Consider the following 13,972-nt stretch of genomic DNA (forward strand, 5'->3'; position numbering starts at 1 on the left):
AGTTCAGCTGTCATTTATTATGTGTTCATCTGTAGTTTCTTGAATTTATGCATTCTATGTTGCATTCGGAGTGAGAAACGATGTGGTGATGAGTCTAACGAATGGTTTCAGTTGTATGCTCTATTCCCTATCTAATCTTTGAATGCCTAGCGTCATTTGAGGACAAATGTTTCTAAGGGGGGGATGATGTAATACACTGGAAAATTTTTTGTTGAAATTTTGTGTGTAAACGTGTTGGGTTCTATCTTCTAGAACAAATTATAAATTTTTCGTATAGAATGTCTTAGATTATAACCCACTATTGCGTAGATTATCGAATAAGCTTAACAACGATATGTGGATCATCCAAAACAGACACCCGAGCGACGAGTTATGAACATTCCGATCGAACCGTGAATAGTAGTGAACAGTAAAACGTGCAGGAAAAAGTACTGAGGCCTGGCGTATTTTTGCTCTAAATTTAAACAGTCATAACTCCTTCTACATAATGATCTGGGTAATCCACTATATATCAACGGAAAGCTCTGCGAGTCCTCTTTCTAATGAAATTGGTTTCATCCAATTTGTCTATCAAAGCAAAATGTTATGGGCGATCTACTTCAGGCAATCAAAAGCGAATTTTTGGGTCAACTTCAAACGATTATAACTCCTCATACACAATGATTTGGGTGAGATGCTATATATCAACGAAAAGATATGAGAGTTCTCTTTCTAATGAAATTGGTTTCATCCAATTTGGATATAGGAGTAAAATGTTATGGTTGATCTACATCAAACTATCAAAACAGTCCACTAAAGGACAAATTCGAGAATTATTTGATTTTTAGGGGCGTTTTGGTCATTCCTCCTCACCCAAAATCTATCCAAACCCTATATTAAAGGCTATTAGAAGCATTATATATTATATTTCATCAAATTCCCTCAAAAAGAAAATCCTAAGCTCCTACATCCAACTTCAAGAACCTCCAAAGTTCACCATTAATTCTGCAAATTTATTCAAGATTCCAAGTTCCTAGTTCAAGAACTCCAAGAACCATCATTCAAAGGCACGATTAACATCTCAAAAACGAGTATCGATCGAAAGTTAATCATTCCAAGTATATGGGGTTTTTCAACAAGAACTCTCTTTCGTTCTTGTGCCCAAAAGTAATTTTCTTTACAAAGGCATGATTTTTATTTGATTTTTATGAATTTGAAGCATGAACCCATATCTTATGATGATTATTATGAAATCTTGATGTTTATGATTTTGAAAGATGAATTTACATGTGTGGAGATATAAAGCATGAATCTTGAATGATATTTATCATGATTTTGATATTTGGATCGTGAATCCCCATTGGAAATTGTGTTTTTTTAGAAAGTGTGTGTTATAAGCACGTTGATGTTAAATATTTGAGATATTTTGAATGATTTGACCTTTTGGTCTTAATGGAGTTGTTTTGAACTCGAGTGTGAAAGAAATCCACAACGTGGTTGATTTTGATAGATGGGAAGCATGATGGCTCCCAATGTATATTTATTTATTACTGAATTGTTTTGTTGTGGATTGTCTTTGAAATGATCTAAGCTAAGTCCGGAAGAAATCTTTAGCACCAAGTGGGAGGTATAAAGTGACCTTACTTCCCTAGAACTACGTGCCCCCGTAGGAGTGAGCCTGAGGCTGATTTATATAGTGATCACTAGTTTGTGTGGATTTGATATCGATAGTCCTACTCCGATGGCAAGGATAGGACGGCTCTCCCCAACTTGGGTTGTACGTTGGACTCCATGTAGCTCACATGGTTTAGGTCGGTTATAGGATCTCCCAGTGTGTGTGTGTTTCCTTGTGTCTATGGTGAATGGTGAAGTGATTTGAAAGTGGAATTGTGAAAGTTATTCTTTCGAAAGATTTAAATGATATTTACATTATGAGAATTGATATTCTTGATGAACTGAAAGTGATTGACAAATTATATGATGACTCACATGTGTTATTGTACTTATTTCATCCTCTCATGATTATGATGATTTCTTCGGGCTATATGAGTCTTTCATACATCTTGCATATTTCTTATAAATATTTATGATGATGATGTTTATACAACTGCATACACCCCCATATACTCGGTTCCTTTCTATGGTACTGACCCACATCTTCGAATGTGGGCTGCATTTTCTCGAAATGTAGGTTCAGGTGCTCAGTTCCAAGTTTGACAATGATTCTTCGAGCACACTGTTCTACATCCTTTGTTGTAGTTAGTCTTCATGTTCCGAGGACGTGATATCTGATGTTGGTTTCACGGAATCGTTTACATTTGATCACTGAGTATGAGTCAGTTGGGGCATGTCTCAATGGCTCGCTGGTTTTATTGATTTTCTAAGAGGCTTGTCCTACTAGTATAGATGTTGGGAGTTGACTAATAAGTCGTATTTTGTTATCTTTCTGAAATTCTTTTATTCTTGGATGATGATTACTCTGTTGATATTTGAGGGTTATTTATGGAAACTCCGTTGATTTGTGTTGAACTGAATAAAAATGGCTCAAAGGGTTAGCTTAGGGCTACTCGTAGCCTCAAGCACTGTGTGACGCTCCGGGACCCATTTTTAGGGGGTTACATCTAAAGACTCAGTTATTCAGTATCCCAGTATTAGCACTCAGATATCAGTAAATCCATGTTATCAGAATTCATGAGTCAGTGTTATCACGATCTCAGTTACAGTTACATATTCATGCATGTATTCTCATGTTCATGTTATAAAGTCAGTTAGTATTGTTCATGCATATGAACCTCATGCATTCAGCCTACCTCATTTGCATGCCAGTACATTCAATCATACTGACGCATTTGCGCTATGGTGTTTTATACCATAGGTTTAGAAGCACGAACTCCCGAGCATCCTTAGTAGATCAGATGTTCAACAACCAGACTAACAATGAGTCCTCATCATTCAAGGATAGCATGATTATTTTATTACTTTATTATTTCAGTAGTTCGGAGTTAGTTGGGGACATATCCCATCAACTCCACAGTTTTCAGACAGTTTAGAGGCTTTCAGACTACAACATATTTCAGATAGTTTATTTTAGTTTTGGATATTGTTATACCCCATTACAGACATTATTTTATATTCAGTATTAGTTCAGTTTAGAACCTTATGGCCTTACAGCTTATATTTTACATATTTACAGCATATTATTCAGTGCTCAGTTACAGATATCATTCATGGGTTAGCTTGTGGTCCTTCGGGGTCATGAGCACCGTGTAGCATTTCGAGTACCAGATTTAGGGCATTACAAACTTGGTATCAGAGCCTAAGTATCAATAGTGTCCTAGGAAGTCTGAAAAGTCACATCTAGTAGAGTCTTGTACATGGGTGTGTTGTGCACCACACTTATGTTCAAGAGGCTATGAGATGTTTTAGGAACAGTTTCCCTTTTTTCAATATTTATGTCGTGCTAGTGAGCATAAGCTCGAATTTAACTTCCAGTCTAATTCGCTCTCCTTTTCATCTACAGAACATGCGTCCTAAAGGGACTAACGAAAGAAGAACGGGAAATCAGTCAGTACCTCAGCCCGTCTTGGCAGATCCTCTGGATGAGCACGTCTCTCATGCAGAATTCAGAACTGCATTCACTACTCTAGCCAATTCAATCATAGCTTAGAACAAATAGCCAACTGTTGTTTCGGCCAACCCAGTGGCAAATTTTTCTGCAGCCAGGATTCAGGACTTCACCCGAATAAATCCTCCTCTATTCTCAGGTTCTTAGTCTGAAGAGGATCCACAGGAGAACCTCGACCAAGTTCAGAAAGTCACAGATATTATAGGAGTGACTTCCAGTGAGAGTGTAGAGTTAGCCGCCTATCAACTACAAAATGTAGCCCATATGTGGTTTAAAAAATGGAAGGTAGACAGGGGTGCAGATGCAGAGCCCATAGAATGGGAAGAGTTTGCTACAGCTTTTTAGGTAGATTCTTCCCCCTAGAGCTGAAAAAATCCAAAGTGTTAGAATTCATCAACCTCAGATATGGTAGCATGAGCGTAAAATAATGCTCCATCAAGTTCACTCAGTTAGCCAGGTACGCTCCCCATGTAGTAGCAGACAGTAGATCCAAAATAAATAAGTTTGTGCCTGGAATATCAGGTAGAGTGGTTAAGGAGTACAAGACTGTGATATTGATTAAGGATATGGACATATCTAGGCTCATGGTCCATGCTCAACAGATTGAGAAGCAGAAACTTAAGAAGAAGGAGAGGGGAAATAAGAGAGCCAAAAATGGTAGTTATAGTTTTTCTCAACCAGGGTTGCAGGGTGCTAACCGTTCTCAGTATAGACAGAAGTTTTCAGCCTCAGTTCCATCTTCAGCTAGTGCACTAACACGAAAGTTCAGAAATGACTGTAGGGATGGGGAACGAAGCTCCAAAGCACAAGGTAGTGAGAACAGGGTTTTTACTCATCCGCTTTTCGAAGAGTGTGGTAAGTATAATAAGGGTATATGTAGAGCCAACAGTGATGTGTGTTTTGGATGTGGCGAGTCAGGTCACAAGGTCCGAAATTGTCCTAGGCCTGGCCCTAGAAGTAAGCACGGTCATCCTTCAGCTCAGTCTGGTCGCCCAAATCAGTAGGGTACCAATTCTAGTGATATCAGTGGGCAATGCCCAAACAGACTCTTTGTACTTCAGTCCCGACAGGATTAAGAAAGTTCTCTTGATGCAGCCATTGGTATGTTACAGATCTTTCAATTACATGTTCACGTTTCTTTAAATTTAGGAGATTCTTTTTCTTTTGTAACTCTTTACATAGCAGTCAACTTTAAGGTCAGACCAAATGTTAACAGGAGCTTTTTCCAATCCCCACCCCAGTGAGTCAGTCTAACACAGCTCGACAGGTATACAGGAATTGTCCGATTATGAAATCTCCGAAAGTTAGGCCTTCGGGTTCTGATAGTAATGCTAGTATGTGTAGAAAACCAATAAGGGAAAATGATTCCCGACCCATTCCTACCTCAGTGTAAAGTTTCGTACTTCAGTTATCACGATACCTACGCATGCTTTACGTTTTAGTCCCACGAATACAGCTTATATCCACGCGCTCTTCACAGAATAATATGTGTTTCAAGTTCCTTATTTAAGGAGTCCAAGTTCATCCAGTGTTGCGAATCATGTTCCACGTATAAGGAGTCCAAGTTCATCCAGTGTTGCGAATCATGTTCCACGAATTCAGAAATTCCAAACCCAGTTCATGTAGCTTATGACTCATGCACTCATGTCATGCTTCACAGTATGCTCAGCCCACACGATTTATGACTTCACTCCTAGTGTTAAGCCAAGCACAGATTATGTCATGTATACCCTTATCTTAGAGTTTTAAATGAATCCGTAGTGTTAATGTTCCATCCCGCAGGCCTCAGTTACAGCATCAGTTCAGTAATTAATATTTAGTAAAGGACTCAGATAGTCCTACAGAACCATGGCTTTCAGCTATCAGGCACTTAGCCATCAGACTTTAGTACTTTAGTACCAATCTAAACCTCAGTTATCAAAAACCATCATTTAGTCTCAATTACCGTCTTAACTACAATCTCAGTTCCAGTCCTAGTCCAGTCAGATCAGAAACTCAATCCAATTTCAAGATTTCCCGACCATAGCATATGGCCATCAGTTACTCAGTTATTAGTATTACAGTACCTCAGTTTATAGAATGCTTCCGAATCATGTTAGACGCCTGGTCTTGCAGTCCTAAGGAAATACAGTTTTCCCTCACCCATGCTTAGTTACCTCATGTTACCCAGTCATTCATTACCTTTTATGCATAAGACTCTATAGTTTCAGTCCAGCTATCCCAAATCAAGTGTAGTTTAGTTTTACATATCCAGTATTCAGCTATCAGTCATTCAGTTAATCAGATAAATTAGTATATTTATGCATTCGTGCTCAGCGCCCATGTGAATCTCTTCAGTAGTCTAAGTTGCAGTGCATAAGGTTTAGTCACCTTATCTTAGACGATGTTTCACAGGCCTTGCCTCCTAATTTAAAAATCCCAGCCATCTAGTGATCTCCTATTCAGATGTCCTTCTCAGGCCAGACCAAGATACATTTTCTCCCTACCGTCACTAGAACTCTATAGAAAGAGTGTCATAGAAATGCTCCAGTTGAGTATAAGTTTTTAGCATGATTTAGTCCGTAAAGTCAGTAGTTCAGTTTAGCAGTCAGACAGACAAGTTCGGATGGTGTGGTTTCCCCATCTTTCCATTTAGTCGTCCTATATGTAATCTCATGAATGTGATCATTCTAAGATGGACAAACTAGGTAGTTGCATGTTTAACTTGATTCATGTATCATGCCTTCGTTTTAGATTCCAGGTATTCAGTCACGATTTAATCCGTAGGTGATTTGTGCATCGCCTTAGTCTTTCTTAATATCTTAGCAAAGTCAGCCCAACATACATAGTGTCCCAAGGGGGAGATACACTCTAATCCCCCAAACTTTCATGACTTAAGCATGCCACTCTCTCTTCTCGTAATGAGTTCAGTTTCGGATAAGGGATACTCATGAGTTGACCCTCAAGCTCCGACCTCAGCCGCAAGCCATGTGTTTAAGGTACTCAGTTCAGATCACGATATTCAACTTATGTATCACGTTTCAAACTCAGTTATGTTCTCATGTTTTCGCTCATGCATAATTAGTGATTAATCTCAAGCTCACCAATATTTTCAGTTCGAGGTAACCGTCTTCCTTGAACTCATTCAATCTCATGTTTAGATTTCAGTTATAAACTTGGTATTCAGTTCCATGTTCAGATTCTCATCATAAACTTGGTATCAGATACCATTGCCTATACAGTCATGCATTCATGAACCAGTTACTCATGCATCAGATATGCATGTTCAGTATGATACATTCAACTTATCAGTCATGTCAGTCATGGAATCATGTTTCAGTTGTTCATGTTCAGTATGTTTGCCAGTTTATCTTTTCTCCCCTCCCAGTCCATCTCATTCGAGGACGAATGTTCTCAAGGGAGAGACATTATAAGACCTCGTAAAATCCTAAAGATTAATTCAGTCCTTTAAACTTGTCAAGGAGTCCCAGACTTAGAAAATTCTAGCTAGGTTCCCAAACTTAGCCTATTATTGGCCTTCGAAAGTTGGAAATATCATTTCGCCACCTTAACATCCTTAATGGTCCGTATTTTTATTAATTCATGATCAGAAAGGTCAATAGGTGTTCCCAGACAAGTTTTGGATTTTTTGAACCACATTTAGACCACGTTTGGAAGCCCAAAACAATGGACCAATGCGATCTTGGCGCGCCGCATCGCCAATCGCGTTGGTTGATATTGTTGCAGGTTGTCGGGGTTAAAGTACTGAGACTCGACATGATAATGGTGCGACGCATTGACTATCGCATCGATGCCATTGACGCGCCACATCGATAAAAACGTCGATGCCCAGTTTCAGTCATTAAATATCTGCATTTTTAAGGGCAAAAGGGTCAATTTCTCACCCCCTACATAAGTCTAAAACACGTGATTTAGCCCTAATTCAACCAAAATATAGTGTCTCTCTCAAGTTTCTCTCAAGAACAAGTTAGGGTTTTCAATTAAGGATTCAAATTCAATACTCAAATTCAAGAATCTCTCCATCAAACTTCATAAAATCCAGAACTAAGGTATGTCAAGTGTTGATTTATAGATTCCTTTCATCCATGAAGTCCAAGAACCCTCTTTCCAATTATAAAGCATGATATTTATGTTGTGAGTTGTTTGTAACCATGTTTATCTTATTGTATGATCCCCAAGTTGGAATCTTTATGTTCTTTGATGAAACTACGTTAGCATGCAAGTTGAAATCCATGAATTGAGTATATATGTGTATATATCTTCTATAGACGTATATATTTAACGTATACATGTGTATATATTTTATAAATTAGTATATAAATATATATATATATATATATATATATATATATATATATATATATATATTGTAGTATATATATTATTTAAAGTAGTACGTATAGTCGTATATATTGAATGTTACGTTTATATGTGTAATTGTGTATATGTGTATATATTTTTTAAATTCTAATGTAGTATATACTATATATATAGTGTATATATATTGTTTAACGTATTTAAAATGTATGTGGGTGGGTATATATAGTGTATATTGGAAAAAATCTTTTTTTTTTGTTTTTGACCGGATTTTTAACCAACTTTAACCGGGTTTTGGTGGGTTAGACCGGGTTGGACTAAGTGGGCCGGTACAGGGTTATTTTTAAAAAAATTACTATTGGACCCGGCCTCGGCCCGGCCCACTTAACCAGGTCCGGATCCGGACCGACCCACAACCTGGCTAAATATCACGGGCCGGTTCCGGATTGATCCGGCCCGGCCCACTTAACACCTTTAGTATAGAGATTGATAATACGCATTTTATGAGAAGCTTATAAGGTTTCATGTGTAAACCCGATCGATGAATTTGAATCCGACATATGAAATAAGTTAAGCATTGCTCTAAAGAAAATTAATCATTATATTAAATTCGTCAGTAATTTAATTTATTAATTAGTATGTGTAATCTTAATATGAGAATTACATAAATGTTTAATAGGAAATTACAAAATAAAAATGAAGAGTGCAATTACGAATTTTAGTGGAATAATTATTATGGTAAAAATAACTCAAATTGATATTTTAAATTATCCTCAGTAATTAATTTCGTGGTTTCTACCATGCTCATATTATACTACAAATCAGACTTCTATTTTCTATGGGAAAAGGAGAGGTCACTCCTGTCTTTTTTCAAGTAGAAAGAGGCTTCTGTTTTCCTTTCCTCTTTGGACCAGTAGACTATCTCTATAAATAGAGATTCTCCTAGCCTAGAAAAGAAGAATTGCTATTCTATTCAGTACTTGCCTGAATTGAGTATTTAAGATATCTGAACACGTTTCAAGAGGTATTTCTGATTAATTTTAACCATCGTCCGCTGCGTGTGCCTGCTCTCCAACAGTTTCTTCACAGCTACAGAGCTTTCTCTACACTTCTTCTTCATTAGCACTTTAATCATCCAGTTTTAACTTCAACAATGGGTAAGGGTCCTGGTCTCTACAGTGACATTGGCAAGAAGGCTCGAGGTATCTCTCATAATTCATAAAGTTCTATTTCTTTAAAATTTTAAATTTCTTTGTGCCATAATATGCGTATAATGTGTGTGACATTGGCAAGAAGGCTCGAATTATCTCTCATAATTCATAAAGTTCTATTTCTTTGAATTTTTAAATTTTTTTGGGCCATAATATGCGTATAATGTGTATTTCGTGTTTTGACATTTTCATTTTGGTGAATGTGCTGGAACAAAAGAAAAACATACTTATGCTATCTATTTAGTTATTATGCGATAATTTTAGTATTAGTTGGTAAAATTGTTATTTTGTAAGGTGAGCCTTAAAGTAACCGGTAAAGTTGCGTATAATAAATTTCTTGTGGTTTGGCTTCGGTAAGCTTGCATACAATAGACCCTTGTGCGGAGGTTTTTGTTATGCGCGAATATGATAGAATAAAGCAAAAGAGTCTTGTTGTGCTATCAATTTGTTTATTTTTGTTGTTATTTGCATCGTAATTGCATTGTTGGTTGGTAATATTGTTATTTTGCATTGAAATCAGATCTTCTATACTAGGATTACCAGACAGACCACAAGTTTTCAATTACTTGTGAATCTGCCTCCGGAGTTGTGAGTATCTCTTCCATTCATGTGTATTAGGCTAATTTAGCTGGGTTTTGTTCTTTGTGTGTATCCATAATTCATTGTGTGATTGAAAGTTGACTCGTTGAACTGCACTTTTGCTGTTAACTTGATTCACTTCAGATAAATGATTTGTATATCCGTGTACGCATTGCGTCTGGTTAGCATAATGATTATTGAAAGTCGAGATACTTGTTTATATTGGTAGTGTGTCTGTTGCATCTTATCATATTTTGAATGTTCTCTCAACTTCGCCTCGCGCTAATTGCCAGTTCTCTCCGAGGAAATATTCTTTTATGTAAAATATTAGTCCCTTTAGTTATAAATCTGAATATCTGCAACATTATTATTGCCTATAAAAGCTCGCTAGATGTCTTGAGATATTTTTGGTTCTATGTTCTCCTTTTGAACAATTTCTTTGTTCTTAGACTGTAAGCTCATCAGGATTGAAGAAGGGTGATCCGTTTCTGGCTGATGTCAACACTCAATTGAAAAACAACAATATTACAGCTGATGTTAAAGTAGACTCAAGCTCCAATGTGAGTTCAGCAATTATCCCCTCTATTTCATTGCTTATTTTTTCATCTCACTCTTGTATGATGCTCTTCTGATTTCTGCTCTTCATCGTTAGTGGTCGTTTGACAACAATTGTAATTGTGAACACACAACCCTTTTCTGATTTACAATAGCATGTTTCTTATTTCTAGCTTATTTTTCTTCTTCTTTCTCTTATACTATGAACTTAATCTAATGTAATTATGTAATCAATGTTAGCTTTTCACAACCATCACAATTGGTGAACGTGCTCAAGAGTCGAAGGCAATGTTAAGCAGATCTATCATTTATTTGTCAAATAGTGACATTGAAAAACGAAAACGTTTCAAAGCAAATCACTGCTCCTTGTTACTTAAAGTTTTCTATTGTCCATCACAGTTGGAGGTTCAATATTTATATGACTATGCTGCAACAAGCACCGAAATTGGATTGAATGCAAACCCCATTGTTAACTTCTCTGGTGTAGTGGGAACTGATGTTCTGTCTCTTGGAACTAATGTGTCCTTTGACACCAATTTGGGAACATTCTCTAAGTGCAATGCTGGCTTGAGTTTCACATATAATAATGGCCTTGTTACTTCTTTCAATCTGTAAGTTGCTTCCATTACTGTAAGATTCTTCCTTGAAATTGAGTATGCATGCATGGACAATCAAGTTATGCTAGAAACTTGTAGTAGCTAATGAACCCAGTTCCCATGGTTTTTGAGCTATTAGAAAATTGTGTTGTGAAATTGTTGCAATAGAGGTGTAATCTTTAGCTAGTTTATCAAAATTGTGCCTACATTACTTGAAATATCAGGAATAACAAGGGAGACACTCTGAGTACATCATACTACTGCGCACTCAGCCGCGTGAATGATACTGCTGTTGGCATGGAGATGACCCATAGCTGCTCTACCAATGAGGACACCTTTACTATTGGCATTAAGCATCAGTTGAATGAACTGAGCACTGTGAAGGCGAGTCTAAACAGTTTTGGCAAGGTAACTACACTGTTCCAACTTGAGTGGAGTCCAAATTCTCTTTTCGCCCTTTCGGGTGAAATTGACACCAAAGCTGTTAACAAAGGGGGAAAATATGGATTGGCTGTTGATCTTAAGCTATAGAACGATGGGTTTGGAGATATGAGGCACTAGTCCAGTTGGAATGATGCTCGTTATTTTTGTGTTTTGACCTAAATATTAACGCTAGGTGGTTGCTAGAACCAATATCTTCTCTTTCTAAATTAATACTTTCTTATTTACCCTCTTGCGAAACTTGTAATGGGTTCTCACATTGTACTTCTTTTGACATTTCACTTTGAGGTTTCTCTCATTTAATTTAGGAGATTATTGTTGTCATTTCTCTTGCTAATAAGCAGTGTTTATTTCTATTTGATTTTATGACTGGAAAAAGACAGGCAACGTGCTGATCTAGCCAATGTAACATTTCAATTGTTTGTCATATATGAATACCAATGAATTCGATGGGTGAAAGGTTGAAAAGTTATTTTGAGAGATCCGTGCGTCTATGATGTCATACTCTTTTTATTTCTCCTAATATGACCGAAATGCCATTTACATATACACTAGATGGTGTATGCCCGTGCTCTGCACAAAGAGGGAGCGTTAGTAAGTAGCTGATAGAGGAGATTATGTTGCAACCATAGTCAAAATGTGTGGACAGCAAGATGAGCCACATTACTTTCCGAGCAAAAGAAAATATGTAAAGGAAAAAACAATACGACTGTCCAATATGTCTGGAGAGCTACACATTTATACTGTATCGTGGAATAAATATATCCCAATAGCAGCATCAAAGCAATCTCATTTCATAGACAGGCACATTGTGCTGAATAAATATTCTCTAAGTAACTGAGCTATAGGACTGCAAATATTACATTATGGTTAGTGGGTCAGTCCAATTGGAATAAATTATAGAATTTCATATTAAATTTTTGACTCAACAATATTTGGGGGAAAAAAAAGTGACTCGGGATGAAATCACATACTTTATGGTTGAAAAATAGAGTTCTTCTAATTTTTATCATGAAATAATTATGATCCTTTAATTTGTTAAAAAAATATATTTTCTCCATCTTATTTTATGTGATCCTTTAGTTTTTAGTTCATCCACTAAAATGGCACATAAAATGAGACGGGAGGGGTAGTACCTTTTATCGTAACATATTGGTGTGTGAGTTCGTTAATTATCACTCAATTATTAGCAAACGCACATGACACATAGATGGTGAATAGACCAAATGTTTGTCTACAAACGTTTTTAGGTACGTTTGACTAAAAAATCCTCACGCGCTTGACATTTAAAAGCTAAATTAGCTAAAAACTTATTTTTTATTTTAAAATTTTAAAATAATTCCCTTGAAAACAAACTCTCTCCTTCCAAGCCAGAGATATCAACACCACGACTTAGACGAGACCACGGTTGAGAAGATGAAGAAAAAAATATCGGATATCACGAAGAGAATAAATTAATTTACACAATTATAATTTTTAGCCTTTAACCTAACATTAACTTTGTTTAATTTTGCCAGAGACGGAGCCATCCTAGTAATTAATAGGGGTTCGTTCGAACCCCCTTCGCTGAAAAATTATACAATTAATATATGATTAAAATGATTTTTATGTATATATTATAGATGTTGAACCCCTTTCGGTGAGTTTTTCTTCAAATTTTGAACCACCTCAACATAAATCGTAGCTCCGCCTCTAAATTTTGCCATGGTGAAATTCATTATTTTTCCATGTATAGTGTCACGTGGCAAAATTTTAAACAAAAGAGAGTGTATAGTATACACATCATCATATATTAGTCGATCAGAGTATGTTTCTCTAACTATGAATGATAGTTCAGATCAGAAAAGTAACTCACACTCCTGATTATTCAGATGTGAAACTCAAAAAGCTAAATTAATTTAAATGTGTTGTTGACCTTTAAACTCTATTTATGAAATGAGTATATCAGCTATAGTTCAGAAATGTTTGTTACACAACTAAAAGAGATTGGACGCGATAACATTCACAAGAAGGTCCAAATAGCAAATATCAAGAAAAAAATAAAAAAAGGTTGCTTGAGATGAGTTAATTTGTCATTTCCTACGACGATCAATAAAGAGGTCCGTAAATGTGATACCATGGTGAATGAACATGTCCAATGGGTACAAGATAGATTTAAGGATTTGTTATCATTTTTACTTAATATCATATAAGAGTTGTTTAATATTTGCTTAAATTCACAAAAATAACATCATCAATGAGGATTTATATAGTTATCTCAATTTGTTTAAGATTGAGATTCATATGGTATGACTGGAAAAAAAGAAGGGAAAAAGAAATTGTATAGACTTTTAAAAAAATAATAGTCCAAATTTGGGTATATGGATAATGTCGCAAAAGAAATGTCACTTTATGGCCATTGAGCCATTCCCTTCCCTTTGTCCATTGGGTCATTTTCTCCCCTTCCCTTGGCCATTCGGCCCTTTACTCATTTTTTTTGCTACAAAATTTCTAACTGAAAAATATTTTATTTTTTTTCATTGGAAAATAATAATAATTAAATATAATTATATAAAAACGGTATAATTGTTATATAAATATGTATCTATATAAGATATATGTATGGAAATTATATAGTTCTATAAAATATATATATGTATAAAATATATATATATATATATATATATATA

At 36.0% G+C, this 13,972-nt stretch overlaps 1 protein-coding gene across 2 annotated transcripts; it reads left to right on the forward strand.

Moving 5' to 3' along the window:
• Positions 1-8,784: 8,784 nt before the first annotated feature.
• LOC107861467 (mitochondrial outer membrane protein porin of 34 kDa) lies at positions 8,785-11,900 on the forward strand. Of its 2 annotated transcripts, XM_047407545.1 has the most exons (4): positions 8,785-9,123; positions 10,161-10,271; positions 10,507-10,877; positions 11,087-11,900. In XM_047407545.1, exons 3-4 carry the CDS (start codon positions 10,555-10,557, stop codon positions 11,391-11,393), a joined length of 630 nt encoding a protein of 209 aa, XP_047263501.1. In that variant the 5' UTR covers positions 8,785-9,123; positions 10,161-10,271; positions 10,507-10,554; the 3' UTR covers positions 11,394-11,900. The 2 variants fall into 2 exon arrangements, 1 of the variants encoding a protein (XP_047263501.1); XR_007052597.1 differs by having other exon boundaries at positions 10,666-11,900.
• The last annotated feature ends 2,072 nt before the right edge of the window (positions 11,901-13,972 follow it).

Source organism: Capsicum annuum, chromosome 2, assembly GCF_002878395.1.
Source record: "Capsicum annuum cultivar UCD-10X-F1 chromosome 2, UCD10Xv1.1, whole genome shotgun sequence".
NCBI lineage: Eukaryota > Viridiplantae > Streptophyta > Magnoliopsida > Solanales > Solanaceae > Capsicum > Capsicum annuum.

Coding starts and splice junctions, on each gene's coding strand:
- LOC107861467 (XM_047407545.1), top strand. CDS start 10,555: ATGTTAAGCAGATCTATCATTTATTTGTCAAATAGTGACATTGAAAAA. Junction 10,878..11,086: donor CTTGTTACTTCTTTCAATCT/GTAAGTTGCTTC, acceptor TTGAAATATCAG/GAATAACAAGGGAGACACTC.